At 37.5% G+C, this 13,314-nt stretch overlaps 1 protein-coding gene across 4 annotated transcripts in view; it reads left to right on the top strand.

Annotated features, from left to right (window-relative positions):
• Positions 1-13,314, top strand: part of LOC149088524 (protein trachealess-like) — a 294,081-nt gene that overhangs the window by 206,606 nt on the left and 74,161 nt on the right. For 2 of the 4 annotated variants that reach the window (XM_089248056.1, XM_089248057.1), the window contains exon 2: positions 7,601-7,663. The exons of the other annotated variants lie outside the window; for them this stretch is intronic. In XM_089248056.1, the coding sequence (XP_089104182.1) occupies positions 7,601-7,663 (63 nt within the window). The remainder of the gene's footprint in view (positions 1-7,600; positions 7,664-13,314) is intronic. 4 annotated transcript variants of the gene reach the window in all.

Genomic DNA, 13,314 nt, shown 5'->3' with positions numbered 1-13,314 from the left:
GAACACAACGAGATCTCCTACAGTTTGGACATCGGTGCTTTTAAAGCTTTCAACTTAATATATGATACCGGTTTTAGAGATGTTTTGAACACTAATAGCATGTGCTCTCTTCATTTTTATTATTTTATTTTAGAGAACTTTCTCTATATATACGTCTTGGTACTCTTAAGACATTAAATTTTCTTTAGTCGATGTTCAGTGTTAAAAAAAAAGAAAAATTTAATGTACTTTTTTCTTTTGAGATACTGGAATCTTGTACTTTTGCCGCCCTCTTTGGTACCGTTATCTTTTAACATTAAGATCCTCGTCGTATCGGGACGTTCTCGGATGAAAAAGAAACGTTAGTTCATCTATCACTTAAAGCAGAAATAGTAAAGATAGAAAGCCGATGAGAGAGAGGAGAGAACGGGACGTTTCTGGAAACATCTTTTGGCAATTGATTTTGCCAATCGATTTTAGAATGATATGGTTTTTTTGTCTTTGATTGATTTCAATGATCGCGTTGTGTTTCAGTTCCTAATTTCGCTTTTCAGGTGTCCCAATCGATGTTAGGTTCTGTTTTCATGTGAATAAAACAGATCATGTGAATAAAGAACCCGGAATCATTGGGGGATATACCAAAGTCTCTACGGGATGAATCGAATGCATTTTCGCACTGAATTTTCTAGTTTCCTATTTGTGATGTATTTTTGAGGCATATTGGATGTTAAACTGAACATAATGTTCAGAATGCTTCGTTCTCGTGAGTTTTTCTTAGCGTGTTGTTTATTTTTGGGTCATATTCTGCGGTGATTTTCTTTTTTTCAGCGCACGTTGGATTGTAAGATAAGTGGTTTTTTTTTTTATTATATTGCTCTAATCTTTTGTTAATTTTCGTTGTGTATTTTCGATCGACTTAAATTTATTTTTCTCGTTCGCATTTCATTTTCGTTGTTTTTTCGCCAGGTTCGCTCGCTTCTTTGATATAAGTTCGTAGGTTTTTGGACGTTAGTGTTAGCAAACAGTGTATACTTTTTCCCGGGTACTCTCAATAATTTTGTTTTCCTTCCATTTGGGCCTATTGTTGTAGTGTTAGTGTTTTGAGATAGTTAGCTAATTCTAATAAGTATAAATTGTACTTCGTAGCTTAATACTTTTTTTTAGAGGGTGGTGTGTATTCTTTATATACATATTTATTTTATTCTTCGTGATTTAGTGCTGAGCATTCTACTTTACGTAATTCTTTCGTATAATCTCTTACGTATATTTTGCATAGTAATGTATTTTACATTATTTTAATTTCCAGTAAATGTTTCTCATTTTCCTATTTTTAAGTATTATTATTATTATCTAGCTTTAGCAATAGTGTTAGTATGCCTCGACCTCGACTAGTGTTGTGTAGAGCTTGCGACGGGAGGTTTCCCTGGTCTAGGGGTATAGTAGCTGATAGTTTCAATTGTAAAGGGTGCTTGTATAGGAAAAGGCTGGAACTCGAGGTCGAAGCTTTACGGGAAAAAGTTAGGGTGCTAGAGGGCCCGGTTATAACGGAGCCTCTGGTCGTCGAGCCACCTGTTGATGAAGAAGCAATCTCCACGAACAACGACATTTTAGAGGGCGAATGGGTGGTCGTGGATGAGGTAGAGGGGGATAGTGATAGGGGTTTAATCATCGGCGATTCTATGGTTAGGGAACTTGGGAACCGAGTGTGTAGGGATTTTCGGGGTTTCGAGCGCTGTTGTCTTCCTGGGGGGAAGATTGGCAACGTTCGAGACGTTTTTCATCGCCGAAAGCTGCCCTTGCGGGTGATTCTGTGGGTGGGAACAAATCAGGTAGGAGCGAATATTAGTGAGTCTCTGTCAGAATACCGGGATTTACTATTATCCGCTAGGGAAGGGGGTTCAGATGTGGCAGTGATTCCAGTGCTGCCAAGGGGTAGTAGGGGATATAGGAGTAGGATCCACCAATTCAATATAGGCCTGAAGGACATTTGCTCCTCACTTGGGGTTACGTTCTTGGAGCTTCCCGCATTTACCGATAGGTGGCTTCGTTCGGATGGGATCCATCTAAATAAGAGAGGGGTCTGGGAGGTTTACGATAGTCTTAGGTCAGGTTTTTTACTCCCAGACCACGTAGTCGGGAATGCGGGTTAGTTAATGATAATCACAACAGTACTGACTTGAAATTACCCACCTCTGACTTGGATGGCTTCTCGATTGACAACAAACCACCGGGCAAATTAAAATGTGTGTTAATAAATGCCAGGAGCTTGGGTAATAAGAAAGATTTTTTAGAAACTATGATAGTTGTGGAGGGCTTGGATCTTATAGCCATTACAGAATCTTGGGCAAACGATGGGGATGAATCTTTCTTACACATCTCAGGATACGATACTTTTTTGAGAAATAGATCTGATAGGAAAGGGGGTGGAGTGTTGATATACGTGAAATCCTGTTTGAAGGCTAGAGAGTGTAACGTGCAGAGAAGTGATATTGAAACCATATGGGTTGAACTTGAGAGCAAAAGACGTCATAAGCTTATTGTTGGGGTTTGTTACAATCCACCGAATAGGGATCAAAACTACATTGCCAAAATGCATGATGAAATTTCCTACATGTGTAAGCGACAGAGGGTTCTCATACTAGGGGATTTCAATTACCCGGGTATTGATTGGGAGAACCTTTCATCTGGAAATCAGTATGAAAGAGACTTTCTTAAGTTGGTGCTCGAAAATTTTTTGTATCAGCATGTATCAGAAGCCACAAGGGGTACTGCTATTTTGGATTTAGTTCTTACTAGTTCTGAGGATCTAGTTGAACATGTTTCGGTGGGGGAAGAGTTTTCTTCCAGTGATCATCGTATCGTCAGATTTCACTGTAACTTTTCCTCGGGTAAGGTTGATAACAAAAGACTGGTTCCTTGTTTTCGGAGAACTAACTTTGATGTTTTGAGAAGAAGGTTAGCGGAAGTTTTCAAAGACCGGTTGGAATCAGTAGGGGTGGTAAGTCAATGGGAAGAATTTAGTACGAAGCTGTCCTCTGTTTTGCACGACGTCATACCCTTTGTTCGAAAAAAGCGTGTTTGTACATCACACCCTCTATGGTTCACGGATAGCGTGCGGAACCGTTATCTTGAAAAGAAAAGAGCATTCAGAGAGTATAAAAGTGGACGTGGTGATCTATCATTGTTTACTGATAAAAGAAGACTGTTGAAGAGAGCGATAAGGGATAGTAAAAAGGAAGTTGAATCTAGGTTGGCAGATAACATTGGCTCTGACCCAAAATCGTTTTTTCGATACGTCAATAATGGATGTAAGGGGACAGTTGGCCCCCTCTCGATAGGAGGCTCTAAGGTAGAGAGCAATGTAAGCATGTGTAGTGCTTTCAATGACTTTTTCGCGTCGGTTTTTAATGGAGATAATGATATTCGATATACGGGTGTTGCATGGGGTAATAAAACCCTCAACGATATTCAAGTAGAAGACGTGGAGGTCCTAAATCTTCTAAGAAATGTATGTGCAAGCAAAGCACCAGGACCAGATGATATCTATCCCAGGGTTCTCAGGGAAGGTGCTAATGAATTGTTGGGGCCAGTCGCACAGATATACAGGAGTAGTGTTGCTGAGGGTATCGTCCCGAGAGATTGGAAACTGGCTAACGTTGTTCCGATATTTAAGAAGGGTAGTAGAGAAGTGGTGTCTAATTATCGTCCAGTGAGTTTGACGAGCTCCCTCTCGAAAATGTTGGAAATTATCATCAAAAGGCAGTTTGTGAAGTGGAGAGACGAGAATAATGTATTGTCGGATAATCAGCATGGGTTCAGGAAGGGGAAGTCATGTGTAACTAACCTCCTTTGCTTCTATGATTACGTGACTAAGGCTTTGGGTAAGAGCAAAAATGTCGACGTTGTTTACCTTGATTTCCAGAAGGCATTCGATCGGGTCCAACATGGCAAACTCTTGAAGCGTTTACACGAGATTGGAATAGGGGGCAACTTGCTGAATTGGATAGAATCGTGGTTAAGAGATAGGTCGCAACGAGTTATGGTGAACGGGGAATTCTCTGGTTGGACAGACGTCACAAGTGGAGTTCCTCAAGGAAGTGTCCTTGGCCCTATACTTTTTTCACTTTTTATCGACAAACTCGATCAGGGTATCGATGGAATTACTAGCAAATTCGCAGATGATGTGAAGCTAATGGGGGTAATCGGGAATGAAAGCGATAGGGAGTTGCTCCAGACCAACTTAAACAAGATTGCAGCATGGGCAAATGAATGGAGCATGACGTTTAGCGTAGATAAGTGCATGGTCGCTCATTTTGGTTCGAACAACCCACGGTTCTCTTACGAGTTGAATGGTGTCACTATCCCGGATGCAACTAGAGTCACCGATTTGGGAATTCTCATTGACGAGCGACTTAAGTTTTCTGAACATTGTTCAGCGGTTGTCAAAAAAGCGAATAGAATGCTTGGTCTCATTTTCAAAAAGGTCTCTTCGCGTTCTCCTAAAGTCATTCTTCCGCTTTTTCGAGGCTTAGTTCGTCCTGGACTGGAGTATGCGGTAAGGTTTTGGAGACCATACCTACAGAGGGACATAGACTTGATTGAAGGGGTGCAGAGAAGAGCTACGCGTGTCCTTATTGGCACACAGGGCTTGAGTTATGAAGAGAGACTTCATTTTTTGAATATGTTTACATTGGATGAACGCAGGTGTCGAGGAGATATGATCGAAGTGTTCAAAATTTTCAATGGGATGGATAGGATGGACCATGAACTTTTAGTACACCGCCAATCAACCGCTTTTACAAGGGGACACCAGTATCGATTGGTGAGGGACAATGCAAGGTTATGGTGTCACAGGGAATTTTTCTCTAATAGGGTTGTTAATAAATGGAATAGCTTACCACCGGAGGTAGTAAATTGTAACACAATTGACACGTTTAAAAAGAAATACGATAAACATGTTGGGGTAAATCGAGAAGCTATCCATTCTTAGAATAAGACAACCATAAGTATTCTTTATGGGCATTGTATAATATTTTATCATGTGTATATATTGTTTATAATTTGTGTTAAATTTGAAGCTCCCAACATGACCCTCCTTGGGGATGAATTTTCAGAAATGCCGTCTTAGCGAGTATTTACATTATAAAATACAATATTGATAAATTTCATATTTATAGCTTCAGCAATTTCGACTCAGTGATGATTGTTCCATGTAACTTTTGAACCCCTCCCTAAGAGGCCATATTTTTATGGGCATCTTTTTATCAGCCACCTCGTTGGGCATTTTGCCTGTTGTGGCTTTGTATTTGTATTTGTATTTGTATATAATCGAGAGCAGCATCTAGTTCCTTTTTTCTCCGAATAATTTAAGGCTCTTTGTCTCATAGAGACCACGGTTTGACCTATCGTGGTCTCTATGAGAATTTACTGTGGTACTGAATATGCCTAATTTTTTCTGTGATGCATTTTTTTCGAGGCATATTGGAAAATGAATCGAGCAAAACAGAGAAAAAATGTTAAGGCTTTAACAGTCGAATTGGCCAACGAGATAGGCAATTTGTTCATAAGGGATACAAGTACAATGGCCACAACAGGCGAAATTTCGCTCAGCGAGGTGGTTGAAAAAAGAAGCCAAATAGAAAATGCTGATGTCAAATGTAACTAAAATACAGCAACCCAATATAAGAGGATATATCACGAAAAAAACTAATAATTATATGATAGTACATTATACACTGCCCATAGAAAGATTATGGTTGCTTTATCGTGTTACTTCTTAAATTCATTTCAAATTTATCTTTTATAAGCCTAATTTTAGATAAAATGCCGATTGTACCGCTGTCTTTCTAAAAATTGAGATGCTCATCGTATCGGTACATTCCTTTTCTTGGAATTGACGAAGAAGAAATGTTAGTTCGCCTATCTCTTAAAGCAAAAATAGTAAAGATAAAAGCCGATGAGAGAGAAGGAAACGGGACATTTCTAGAGACCGTATATTTAGCGTAATTTTATTCGGTGTTTATAATTCCATTCAGCACTCGAAAATTCATCTTTCATACATTTCTGGAAAAGTAATTCCCATTTTATATATCAGTATTTTTCAACCTGTAATCATTTCATTTCCTACCTGTGGGATTATTTCCATTTCCTTGCATTGTATAAATGACATATTTGGTGCTGTTAAATTGTAGTGTGCTAATTCAAGTTTCATGATACTAAATTACAAAAAAATATACATTTTTAGCTTTTATGGGTTATGTTATGTGTTATTGGGAACTGACTTTCGCTACAAGGCTCGCAACACCAAAAGTGTTGTGGAAACACTATTTGAGATGGCTCTCAGCCTTCATTTTCAACTTTCATACAACCCTCGAAAGGCATATTCCGAGTTCACATTGTCGCTGGAGAATTTATTCACTTTTCTATACGGTTTTCGAAAAGTAATTTCGTTTTTATAGGGCCTCTAAAAGAAGTTATTCTATTTTTATATGGACCTGGAAAAAGTAATTAGGTCTTCATACGAATTTTTCGATTAGCTCTTCGGTGTTTTTTTTTTTTTATAACCTACAAAAAAGTAATCCTGTGTTCCTAAGCAGAAGATGGCCTATAAGACAAAAACACAACGTTTCCGCATGCACCCATGATATGAATCATGATACTGAAAATCTAGTGCAAAGTTTCTAGCAGCACGAAAATTCGCGTTCAACCAGGTCTATATGTCAATGACACCAGAAAATATAAAAATATGAGTCCAACCTGATTTTCATCCGATAAGAATTTTTGACCTTGTCCTTGGGGAATTTCGGAGGAAGTACAGAGTGACCAGCAAGGGACCTTACAAGGAAACACAGCTCAAAGGCGCTCCTCATTACTTAGCTTAGCTCAAGCAATGCCTCGAGTTTTGAAATAACAACCATCCATAGGGCGGTATTCACCGACATGGTTTAAGCTATAGTCACAATTTTTTGACCTTGTCCTTGGGGAATTTCGGAGGAAGTACAGAGTGACCAGCAAGGGACCTTACAAGGAAACACAGCTCAAAGGCGCTCCTCATTACTTAGCTTAGCTCAAGCAATGCCTCGAGTTTTGAAATAACAACCATCCATAGGGCGGTATTCACCGACATGGTTTAAGCTATAGTCACAATTTTTTGATAAGAGATCGACACGGATTGGTTAAATTCAGGGTTTTAACCAATCTATGTTGATCTCTTATCCAAAAATTGTAACTACAGGTTTAAACCATGTCGGTGAATACGGCCCTAAGAAGACCATTAGATATCACCATCTTCTTGCACCAGGTTATATATATATGTGCACTTATAATTTCATTTCCATAAATTCATTCTTAATTTCACCCGTTAAGTGAAGGCTTCGATACTGACGTCAAATGGCTAGTCCAGGCCATGCATTTTCAGCAACATTAAGACGAGAAAAATACATTTAACATAAATTTGGAAAAAAAAGACAGCCAATATTTATACAGTATTTGAAAAGGGTATTTATTTCCCTATTGATAACACATAAATTCCTTTATAATTAACTAATTATTAACTGAGAAAGATTATGGTCAGGCGGCTGAGACATCTGATTTTTTTGTTTTCTTTTTTTTCGCCCTCTAGGCAATTGGAATGTTTGCAAATGATGGGGAACCTAGATGTCCAGCACAATGGGTGGGAGAACTGGTATGTTGTTACAAAACAAACATAACATAATACACAAAATATATTGGTTTTTTTTTACGCAAAAAATAATAATAATGCTCTCTAATCATGATTCACATTCAAAGCGAAGTAATAGATCTGAATGATTTTATTATTGACAAAATTTAAATTCCGTTCCAGACTTAAATTGCACATGTAATGATTTTTTTTTAATCAAATCTCTGAAGTTCCATGTTCCATTCTTTTTAAGTATAGCTTCATTTCAAGAGCTTTTATTGTTATAAATGAGCCGACAGTACTTGAACCATACATGCTCACCCCGTGTTTCGTTAAGCCAATCATAATATCAAACTTGAATTCCATACCTTAATGACATTTATTAATGAAAATATGAATACAGCGAAACCTTGTTCAACGATACTCTCGATACAAGATATTCTTTACTACAATAGACTTCTCTATAACAATATTTTGTAGGAGATTTTGATGTCGTCGCAACGATATTTTTCATATTTTACTGAGTGCCAAATATATTCACTCTCAAACTCGTCATATATTTTAGTTCTTCCGTCGTTGTCTAATAATATCGGTATTTGGGACCACCTGATCACCGAAAGTGTTGATGAGGGGTTTTCGGTATCGCTATTTTTTGTGTGATACAATAATATGTATTGGGAGAAACCTCTTCGCAGGAACTGCGACGAATTTGTACCGCGACAAATTGAGTCGCGACGACTTGAGCGCGACAAGTTGAGTGCGACAAACTGACCGCCTACGATCTAACTGGGTTTTGTTTAGAAACTTATCAACTAAAACTTATTGCGGTGAATAGATACCCAAAAGAGCATTTTTTTTAGTAATAGCAACAACGATTTAGAAAAGATGCCAACAGCATCATGAATTTGATAGCACGTGATGATAATGTTGCCTCTCGATATAACGATAATCCCTCTACAACGATAACTTTTCTTGGTCCACAGAATATCGTTATATCGAGGTTTCAATGTGAATTCCAAATTGTGACGAACCCACAATTTTGAATTATATATGAGTCAAATTCCTATAAACAGCTGGTCATTTCAGTGGGAATATTGTGATCTTTATATAAGGACTACCTTGACAAGCTATGGCATGATTATTTTTGGGAACCTTGGCCAGGCCCTCGTTGTGACGCCACTATTTCTTATCATCACTATAAATTTCCATTATGTCATCAATTGAAAATTTTGAATCATTTTCGCTATGGCAAGTGAATAATTAACAAATTATTTAAATACCTCGTGACCGGTCACGAAGCCATTCGAGTTGCTCAATGTCCATCGCCCTTGACTAGACACTAATGGTGGCTGATTTTAATGAAAATAACATAGCTGAAGTTCGTCAAAACAATGAAAACTGGATAACAATGAAACGTGTATAGCATGCTACTTATATAACTTGGGATTTGTGTATCGTGGTCTGATACAACGAATGGATGTGACCGGTCCGATTTCCAATGATATATACAGAGCATCCCATAAATTCGTAAATAGTTTAAAAACAAAAATTAAAAATTGAAAAAACTGGAAAGTTTGAATGCGGTTTTTTAAAAGTTCATCCTAACGAAGACGATTTTTTGTTTTGTTTTTGGTACAAAAAAAAAAGTTCAAATTTTTGTCGATAGAGCGCACTGCACGAAAGTGAATCACTAGAAATATGCAAAGCCGAGCGCTATAAAATGCATTGTGTACGATTAACTGTTCATTTGTGATTTTTTTCTGACCAGACCATGAAAAATTCGGCCCAGCTCTCAAGAGTTTGATTTTCCGGTTACTTACGCTACATAAGGTTTCCATTGCGATGTTGACATCGGTTGATAAAGCATTATTGGTGAAGTTGTTCACCCTCAACCACGAATCACTGGGAAAAGCTTTACGACCGTTTCGAACAAAGAAGAGATTGAAGAAATGTTCGGTTCCAATCATTCTTGATTTTCTTCCTTTTAGCGCCCTCCATCACCAAAATTTTGAACTAAATATTTTTTTTCTGCAGCAAAATAAATCCCATATTCGTGAAGATAACGTTTCAAAAACAGCATTGAAATTTTTAAATTCCTTCAATTTTTATCAATTTCAAACTATTTGCAAAATTTATGGCATACCCCCTGTAAATCACTTTTATTTATTGTTTTCATAAAAATCCAATCTATAACTTTAAACAAATCTTGTATTGAAAAATGAATCAATCCACCTTCCGTGTGATATCTTGGAATGTTTTGGGCATACCTGGAAACACCCGTGACCTATCTACTACGCTGCAATATGGAGAATAATAGCCGATGATATCAAGGGATAAAAGGAAAATAAATGGGACGAGGGTCAGCCGGATCAAACCCACCCGATTCTCCTATTTTTATGTCGGATATCACACTCGTGTGGGAGGGGAAAACCGAGTTAGAAAAGCTTTATTTACGCTTTCCATATATAGGAAATCATAAATAACAAGAGAAAAAAGAATCCCATACGCTTGACCACTTTATCCAAGGGAAAAAAAAGGACACATATCTATATAGAGAGATGGAACTTGCGCAAGAGGGTCAGAGAGTGAGAGTGAAACTATATTGGATGATTCGTGGACGGACAGAGGGGAAAAGTGGGGGAAAAAAAACCGGACAAGGCTGGAAAAGTGGTTGAATCTCAGTACCAACCGAGAGAATGAAGTGTGTTAAACCAACCGCAGAAAAGTGCATCGAATCATATGGTCGGCATTGTTGTCTTGGTCCGGTAAAAATATAGCCAGTAATCCCTCGATAAGGTCCGGAGAAGAGAGAGAGAGGAAAAAAAAAAGCAGGAAAAAGGGAGAAGTGGGAAAAAAGTGGGAAAAAAATAAATAAAAGGCACAAGGTTGAAACCCTAACCGCGAAGAACACAAGTAAACCGTACCATAGGGGATTTTGGTCGTATAAAAAACAGAGGAGAGCGAGAGGAAAATGTCTGGGTTAGTCCCAAAGGAAATATCGGATCTTTAGACAATCGCAACTTGCGGACGGAAAACGAAATGAAAAACTAATGAAAAACTTGAGAGATGGAAAAGAAACGAAAAAAAAGTACTTTTCTTTCTAGTTTTTTTTTTGTGTTTCGGTTGTATATGACGTTTGCCCGTGAGTGGACTCCTCTGCCTTTGTTTTTATGGTCAGTGGATTCACTTTAGTAGATTCTAGTTCATGAAAGAGTAAGAAAAATTCACTGCTGTGTGCGTGTGTGTGAAAGAACTTTATTTTCGCTTTTATTTTATAAAAAAGCTTGGGATTTCGCTGGATTACTATTTTGAAACGAACTCAAAGATTTTTCTGTAATTTTAGAGGTCCTTATCGCCCTGACATACAGGGTGATTCAAAAGTCAGGTGGCATTTGGATGAACACGGGATAGTGTACGTAGAGAGATAAAAATTAGCACACATATTAGAAACTAGTAGATCAGACCGGAATCCAATTTTTGATCTTATAATACAATTGAACGACCGACGTTAGTTGACCCAAAATTGCAAAAGAACCACGGCTATACGCGTTTCGGAACTGTATGAAGTTCCTTCATCAGTAGCAGAAATAGTGAAAAATATAGTGAAATATTCATTATACTCGCTGTTGTACACAAAAGAGTCGAATCCCTATATTTCCAGTATTTTACTATACTTTTTTTCTTTATTTCTGCTACTGATGAAGGAACTTCATATAGTTCCGAAACGCGTATAGCCGTGGTTCTTTTGCAATTTTGGGTCAACTAACGTCGGTCGTTCAAATGTATTATCTAACCCAAAAGATAATTCATTTCTATTGCGTTCTTATGCCTGGTTCCCCCCCCCCCCACCACAGGCTGATCGCAGGATTACGACTGGTTTGTAAACTGCCTAAAAATATGTATTTACTGGAAGACACTGAATGTGCGTTTGGATGTGTTCTGTATGAGAAAGAAAAAAATATGGTCTATATGGGGGTTTTATTTAAACGTATAAAAATAATTACAAAATAATTACACAATTTTTTGGTTGTATATGACGTTTGCCCGTGAGTGGACTCCTCTGCCTTCGTTTTTATGGTCAGTGGATTCACTTTAGTAGATTCTAGTTCAAGAAAGAGTAAGAAAAGTTCACTGTTGTGTGCATAGAACTTTTTTTTTCGCTTTTATTTTATAAAAATTCTCGGGATTTCGTTGGGTTATCATTTTGAAACGAAATTGAGAAGATTTTTCTGTAATTTTAGAGGTCCGTATCGCCCTGATATACAGGGTGATTCAAAAGTCAGGTGAATTTGGATGTACACGGGATAGTGTACGTAGAGAGATAAAAATTAGCACACGTACTGGAAACTATTAGATCAGACCATGCGTGTACGTGTTGTGAAACCTGACGTGAAGTTTTTTGTTTCTCTGTAATGCTTGTTATGTGTAGTGCTGCCATCTGCCACCAGTTTTTCTAACTACGAGAGAAGTGTTATGATTGAATGATTTATCGTTGTAGGACTGTTGCTCTCTGTGGCGACTTTTTAACGGGGAGAGCGGCTCGCATTTGCGCCTTGAAGTTGTGAACCACAGAAAACCCACTTCAGCCGACAACCACTGTAGGGTTCGAACCCGGATCCTCGCATCGCGAGTCCGTCACTATAACCACTCGACCACCACAGCGGCAGTTTTTTCTACAATAATAGACGTAAATTGGTGCTGTCAGCATATTTTCAATTTAAATAATAAAACAATTAACACTCAACAACAATCAATATATCAACACGATAATTTAATTGATCAACGTGGATGTTTTAATTTGTCATAGTGACCAATTTTTGAAAATGAAGTTCCTTCCTTTTCGACACAAATATGTCGTCGTCATAAAAAATATGTTATATGATATCTATAAACTGACAAATCTTGCTTAGCAAAGTTTAATAGTTGCTACCCTTGAATTTTATTTCCTACTTTCTCAATATTTGTTGCGGTTTTATAAATCTCTGAACAATTAAACTTTCAGCATTTCTCAAAAAATGACAACGACAAGGAAATCAGCTCTTTCTAGATAAAAAAGCGTATTGCACGCATTTCGCCGTATTTTGTACCGAAATGACACTAAAAGAGAGTTACACTTTCTAACGTATCGATAAAATTGAGAAAAGATGTAATTGGACTTTTTACCATGTATATTTCCGAATATACACCAAAAATAGAGGATTAATTTCATGTTCTGTATCATATCTTGATATAATATGGTTAAATTTCTTTGTGAACTGGTTAAAATATTTGAGCGGACTGCGGTTTTTCATTCTATTTGTAAGTATAAAATGAGAGTAATTTAGTAGTAAAATTTATACACTAGTTTGAAATAATTTTTACTTGAAACCGTAGTTTAAGAGAGAAATCTGTATAATTTTCGTGAATGATTGCAAAACAATGCTTACGTAACCTGAAGTTTCCAACTTGAACTCCATGGACTTCTCCAATGTCCCGCGAGAGGTTATCAGAGATTTCACGGTGTCGATAGCTATGAAATGTTTCGTTAATTTATATAATAAATACGTGTGGAACATCCATATTTGTTTGAATTCTGTGGAACAGTCTCGTACCCATCAAGTTGAAAACCTAGGATGTTGTGAAGAGCCTTCAGGACGTGCCACGCAATGGTACAAGGATAAAATCACATTAAACTT

Source organism: Pholcus phalangioides, unplaced genomic scaffold (genome assembly GCF_987345545.1).
Source record: "Pholcus phalangioides strain wild (caught in Gottingen) unplaced genomic scaffold, Ppha-v1.0 ptg000003l_1, whole genome shotgun sequence".
Taxonomy (NCBI): Eukaryota; Metazoa; Arthropoda; class Arachnida; order Araneae; family Pholcidae; genus Pholcus; species Pholcus phalangioides.
This window is presented reverse-complemented; position numbering and strand designations above follow the sequence as displayed.